At 32.6% G+C, this 7,022-nt stretch overlaps 1 protein-coding gene across 1 annotated transcript in view; it reads left to right on the forward strand.

The window, feature by feature from the left end:
- The window catches only part of LOC101497211 (integrin-linked protein kinase 1-like), an 8,956-nt gene that overhangs the window by 937 nt on the left and 997 nt on the right, over window positions 1-7,022 (forward strand). Inside the window, exons 3-13 of the mRNA XM_004504146.4 lie at window positions 1-112; window positions 512-586; window positions 1,354-1,458; window positions 1,947-2,032; window positions 2,264-2,384; window positions 2,618-2,697; window positions 2,932-2,994; window positions 3,103-3,224; window positions 4,760-4,845; window positions 5,408-5,532; window positions 5,616-5,747. Coding sequence (XP_004504203.1) covers window positions 1-112; window positions 512-586; window positions 1,354-1,458; window positions 1,947-2,032; window positions 2,264-2,384; window positions 2,618-2,697; window positions 2,932-2,994; window positions 3,103-3,224; window positions 4,760-4,845; window positions 5,408-5,532; window positions 5,616-5,747 — 1,107 coding nt within the window. The remainder of the gene's footprint in view (window positions 113-511; window positions 587-1,353; window positions 1,459-1,946; window positions 2,033-2,263; window positions 2,385-2,617; window positions 2,698-2,931; window positions 2,995-3,102; window positions 3,225-4,759; window positions 4,846-5,407; window positions 5,533-5,615; window positions 5,748-7,022) is intronic.

Here is a 7,022-nt window from a genome sequence, read left to right on the forward strand (position 1 = left end):
CGATGGAAGAACCCCTCTACACATCGCCGCTTGTGAAGGTCATGTTGACGTCGCTAAACTCTTGCTCAGCCGTAAGGCTAACCTTGACGCTCGTGATCGTTGGGGCAGTACGGTAATTTCGCACTTCGCAATTATTTTATTCCAACTGTTCAGAATTATTGTATTCTAATTGTTATTTTGAATTGGTCAATTAGCTCGTGATCGTATTATTATTTGAATTCTCTGTTTTTTATTACCTACTCTTATTGTTTTAAGATATAAGGGAAGGAAGAAAATTTGAAGTTGATTTTATTTTTACCCAAAGAAATACAAAATATACAACATTTGTTGTGTTTATTGCATAATAATAATAGTGTATTAATGTAGATTTTGATTTTATTAATTTTCTTTTTTCATTTTCATAACATTTATCTTATTTAAGCTTATCTAAATTTCAATTTAATATCTTATGGTATAGATTCTTTTATTTAAGAACGTGTGATGTATGGATTTACAATTTCGCACTTTGCAGGCAGCGGCTGATGCTAAATATTACGGAAATACAGAAGTGTATTATATGTTGAAGGCGCGGGGAGCAAAAGTGCCGGTACAGTACCTTTCTTTGAATGTTTATATATGTATTTAGTAATTATTGTAAAATTATTATTTATCTCGAATTTGGAGACTTGCTGATTGATAATTTTTGCATTAAATTTCTTTTTGTTTAAAAGTCTCTATTATATCATACACTCAAAATTTATATACCAAAAAGTGGATGAGATCATATGAAAAGCTTTTTTTTCTCCATTAGGAGGTAACATACTTAGGATTCGAACTTCTGTTGTTATTTTATTTTTTATAATTAATAATTAATGATTAATTTAATAATAGAAAATAATTAAAAAACTAAATTATATTAATAAAATAAAATATATTTAATATAAAAATACAAAATTAATGGGATTGGTTAGATGTATTAAAACAAATAAAATTATTTTAATAACTCCCTCACTCCTATTGTTGTTGCAAAAATGTATAAGATAAAGTTGTTAAAATAATATATGACGTTATTTTCTTTTACATATTTGTTCAACTGCATTAAATTTGATATATTTTTTTCATTTAAATATTGTATTAATATAATTTGATTTTTTTAATTATTTTTATTTATTAATTAATCATTTATTATAATAAAATTAAAAAAATAAAAATGGTAATAGATGGCAGCGTCTTTCAAAGAAAAAAAAAAAATCTGTGATCGCACATCGCATTGCTTTGAAGTGAAAAATAGGAAATTTTAGTATATAAATGTTAGAAAATTTTTAATAGAAAGAGGATATAAAAATAAAATATCTTAATCTTTGATGTGGTTAGAAAACCAAGAAGACTCCAATGACTGTTGCAAATCCTCGTGAAGTTCCTGAATATGAACTCAATCCGTTAGAACTACAGGTTCGGAAGAGTGACGGTATTTCAAAGGTACGCTTCTTTGTTTTTTGTTATTCTGGTCAATAAAGAGTTGCATATTGATGCTTGCAATTCCCGACAAATATTTTTTGACTGAGTGAACATTTTGTTTTCATGGTTGTCCAATTGTGATGATGGGCTGTAACATTTTGCTTTAGTAATGCATTGCACATGATTAGTAAATTGGCATTTGATGTTTACTACGGCGCATCAAATCTTTTAATTTGCCATATTCTCTAAGCGATACACTGGGTTCTCTATAGCTACCGTGTGAATCATTTTTCAATCTTACGTTTTCTTTTTTCTTATTAATGTTTGTTGTTTGGTTTTCGTTCAAGTGAAATATTTAAGTGACAATAGTTGGTGCTTAATGTGTATTTTGCTAATATTTTGTGGAACTGAGATTATAAATAAACATTTGACACAAGTTAAATAATGGTACATATTAATATTTCTTGCTTGTGTAGTTATTCATTCTTGTTTGATCAATTTCTTTGCAGGGGACATATCAAGTAGCTAAATGGAATGGCACAAAGGTTGCAGTGAAGATACTAGATAAGGACAGTTATTCTGATCCTGATACCATGTATGTATACTCCATACACCTCAGCTATTAAAAACATGTTTGTATGATATGTTTCTTGCTACTCAACCAGATTGTTTGATGCTGCTTTGCTGAGTTTTTGTCTGAATGTACATTTCATTCACTACTTCTCTCTTTGATTTCTGGTCAAGTATGGTCTGAATTGCTGCTTGTTTCTGTAATTTACTATGCAACCTTCGCACTAAATTTTGGCTATTTATACAATTCACTCAGAAATGTTTTCAAACACGAGCTCACATTATTGGAAAAGGTGCGACATCCTAACGTGGTCCAGTTTGTTGGAGCTGTCACCCAAAACATACCTATGATGATTGTTCGAGAGTACCATGCTAAGGTAACCTTAATTCTGTCTCTCTTTGCAAACACATATTTTTTTTATCAGGGGGAGAGGAGAGAGAGCCTGTGTTGGCGAGGAGGAGCATGAGAGCTGGTAAAATTTAGCGAGATGAGATAATTTAGCGGAGGTAGCATAGAGCCATAGAGAAAGCCAATTTCGAAATACAGTGTTGCTTAGTTTCTTGTATATAACTAAACATTTCATTGCTATTATCAATGTTGATTTTTCAGGGTGACTTAGCAGGCTATCTTCAAAAGAAAGGGCGTTTGTCACCATCAAAAGTTCTACGGTTCGCTCTTGATATTGCCAGGCAAGTAACCATTTTAAGCAACTATGCTGCATGGGATCTTTGTGATTTGTGAACATATCTTTGGAAAATCGTTTACTTCCTTTTCTAATATTTGTTATCTCTCATAGTCATTGATTTTCAAAAGGTGCCTTTGGTCGTTCCTTAACTTGCTATTTATAATGCTCCAAAGATTATAAACTTATTGGACATTCTTCCAGGCCATTTATGAAAGTTATCTCAATTTATTGTTAGCAGGGGCTTGAATTATCTTCATGAATGCAAACCAGATCCTATTATCCACTGTGATTTAAAGCCAAAGTAAGACCACTCAATACAATCTGATGTTACTTATGAGTGTATTTTAAATTATATTTTCTCATTGGGATTACTGTTCCTTTAATATACGAAATTTCGGTAAGGTGCCAGAAATATTTTGCTGGATAATGGAGGGCAGCTGAAGGTAGCTGGATTTGGCACTGTGAGGTTTTCGCTAATCTCACCTGACAAAGCAATGTTAGCACAGCCTGAGGCCAACGTGGACCTTTCAAGTAATTTTCTGAGTATTTCAATTATTTTAATTGCACTTCATCTCCTTTGAAATGGATTATGTTTTTTTTTTCCTTTCTTCACTATTCTGTTTTCTTACATTAAGGTCCAGTTTAATTATAACTGGTTGTTTAACATATAAGATTTGTGAATACAACAGGATTTTCCTTTTCAAACATGAATTAGGCATACATGTTTAGATTGGAGATTGTAATTTTTATTAACTGCCCTCAGCTCGGATTAAACCATGAAAGTGATAAAAATAAAATAGAAAGTACAGCTACTTTTTGTAAATTAGATCCAAGTGCATCTTAAGCTCGATATCTGCTTTGACTTCTAGCTTCTAGGTCAAAATTTGCTGGGGCTTGGAGTCGGCTTAGTGGGGGTAGGATGGGGTTAGAGAAGGAAATTTTGTGGGATGGTGCATCATTTGGGCCGTGGTGATTTTCACCATGCACATTCTTTTTTCTCTGTTTGGCGGAGGTGTGGAGCTGCATAGGATCTTATGGTTTTGAGGTTTAAACCCTTTCCTCTCAACTTCTTTGGCTCTGGATACGACATACATTTAGGGTATGTAATGAAATGGCTGTACAAACTGTCCCTGTTTTATTATCAGTTACATTATGAGTATTGACAATGGATGATTTTATCTTGAAAGGGGTGACAAAGTGCAATTTACAAGAGTGGACAACATAGCATAATTTGTTAGTATAATGATGCGATACAGAAGAAAAGGCAAATGAACTTGCCAGCCAACATAAAATTTTCACAACCAATAAAATTCAGTGCAGGACAAAAGAATCTTGTCAGTAGAAACCTGCATTCTTTCTAATAACTAGCATATTGATTAGCACTGCACTTTTATGTTCTTTTATGAAAATAATTAGTAAGAAGGTGTGCGGAGTTAGTTGTTGGGAAGACGAGTAGTATTTTGAGGTAGTTGCTTTTACAGTACCAGGAACCGTTTACATTTTATTTTTACATATTTTTCAAAGGAGTAACTAACAATGGCATTTTGCTAAAAGCAAAATTTGGACATTGAAGTGTGGAATCTTGTTTATATAATTGTAGGGATCACTACAATTGAAACTGCCCTCATGGTTTAATGATTTACATACAAATAACAGAGCGTTGTGTGTTTTTCTTTATTGGTAGTTTGATACTCATTCTTCACAAAATGAAAGTCCCTTGGGACAACAAATGCAAGTTACAAGAAAAAATGCATAGTGTTGATTTCTCCATCTTGCCGACAATACAAGTTTTATTTGGAGTAGTACTGAACTATTGACTATATTATTGAATATACATTTGAATTGATTAAGAAGGTATCATCAGTGACCTGACAGTATATCATTAGACTTGGAAGAGTTGCATAAGGAGGGACCATCATTCTGAAAGAAAAAGAGACAACCATTTTAGGAAAGATTAACCGATTTGTGTTATTATTTATTTCAGTCTAATAAGAATATTTTATGATTAAACTCGCCAAAAGTATCTTTCATGGTTCAATCGATGATTTGGCTGTATTTATTTGTAGGCTTGTACGTGGCACCAGAGATTTACAGAGGTGATGCATTTGATAGAAGTGTGGATGCATATTCTTTTGGTCTTATTGTATACGAGGTACCTATATTTTGCAACACCCATAATATTGTTAATCTGTTATGATGTTATTGTTTCATACCACAAATTCCTCATTTTTCGAGATTCTAGTTTTTATGGTTCTGGGCCACTATTTTGCCTTCACAGGGCCCATTAATTGAAATGCTTTGTCTAATGTACTTATTTGGAAAGGCTGTGTCATGGCTGTTAGCTCTGATATCTAGGCTAGAGGTATGCACTCAATTACAAGTGGTGTCTAGTGGTGTACACTCAATTACATGTGGTGTTATAGCCAAGGTCATGATTTGAGTTGATACTCAGAAAGGAAATGGGCTGGGATGAGATGCTGGGGGGCATGATAGGGACTCTAGATGATGACATTGTCTTAACATTTTTTTTGAAATTTTTATGTGTTGTTTTGCTGATAGTGCTATTTAGTGATCTTATTAGTTGGGACTTAAGACCAAGTTCATAATGATGCTGTTTTGTAGTTTTTCTAAATGCATTGAGATTTTTTATTGTATCACTTTGATCTTTTTATTGTATAACAATTGAGTTTTTTTTTTAAAAATTATTGTCACAGATGATAGAGGGTATACCACCCTTCCATCCCAAGTCCCCAGATGAAATTTTGAACCTGATGTGTTTAGGAGGGAAGAGACCACAATTCAAGATCAAAACAAAAAGTTATCCTCCGGATTTGAAAGAGTTAGTAATCAAAGTAAAAGTTAAGTCTTCAATTGAAGCGCGACTTTAGTTTAGAAGCAGTCTAATTATCATGGTGTATGCAGGTTGATTGAGAAATGTTGGGATCCAGAACCTGTTGTCAGGCCAACATTTTCTCAGGTCATTGCCCGGTTGGACAAAATTGTTTTAAATTGCTCAAAACAAGGATGGTGGAAAGATACTTTTAAACTTCCTTGGTATGTTTCCTGGACCAATAATCTCTTATAGAATTTCTTTGGATGAATTCAAAGCAGTAAAAATTTCATGTATAGTGATAAAATCAATCATCCCTTTTGTTTAAAGAATGGTAGGATGGTAGATATGTGTTTCCAGTTGTGAACTCAAATTGCAAGCAAAAAGAATAATAAATTGGAAATTTCAAAATATCATTCCTTCTAGGAACTCAAATTACAAGCAAAGAGAATAATAAATTGGAAATTTCAAAATATCATTCCTTCTGGGGAAAATAACTGCTCCAAATTTGTTTGTTGTAATGATGTTGATTAGTGAAATAAAACAAAAGGATAACGAGGTTAGCTTGCGGAGTAATGTGAAGGATAAGAAGTGTGGTGAATTGATTGATTTGGAAAAAAATAAAGATACGCAGATTTCAGTTTCATTCGTACACATGGAACTGAGGTGTTTAATCTGATGAGAGGAATGTGGTGAATTTAACCATCCAAGTGAATATTTGAACAATTTTCTTTTTCTGTTGCATATATATTGGAAATGAAGCTTGATTCCGAGCAAAATACCCTCTATCATATTGTAAAACCAAAGAAAAGACACCATATGATCATATCTTCCAACTCTTCTCTTTCTCAGAAAATGAGACAACAATGAAAAGAAAAAGGAGAGCGTGTGGTGGTTTATACTTTCACTCAATGTTCTTGGAAGTGCTTAGAAAAATTAAGATGTCGTTATTACTCATTAAATAAACGAAAAAGTCAATATTACTTTATGATAATTTATTTGAAAAAAATAATAATGATGATGTGTTATTTATTATTTGCTTACTCTGTAGTCTTTACATAGTAAGTGAAAAAATCTCCATTTGAAGAGTCAAACAGGTAGACAAGGGCTAGGTGACAGACCACTTCACCAACCTTCTAATATGGCTGATTCAAACTGTGACTTTTGAAAACCTGTAAATGTAAACCCCGTTGCAATTTAAGAGTGTTATACCGAATTACTGGTTTAACACTTTTCACACCGTTTTACACTACTGAATTAGGCCCAAATCTTGTCATGCATTGTCTCTGGATATCTTTGTATATCCCAAGGCTTTTCACAACACCTAACACACACCTTTTGTGTGTTTAGCATCTCCTGCAAGTCGTGAATCCAGAACTTCAAGAAAATTGATTGTGTTTTTTTTTTTGGGTAATAACTATGTAAAATTTACTACACCTATCTCATGCTATCCACTTAAATGATAAACATATATTAAAGCTCAGTAATATATATATATA

This window comes from Cicer arietinum, chromosome 6, assembly GCF_000331145.2.
Source record: "Cicer arietinum cultivar CDC Frontier isolate Library 1 chromosome 6, Cicar.CDCFrontier_v2.0, whole genome shotgun sequence".
In the NCBI taxonomy this organism is placed as follows: domain Eukaryota; kingdom Viridiplantae; phylum Streptophyta; class Magnoliopsida; order Fabales; family Fabaceae; genus Cicer; species Cicer arietinum.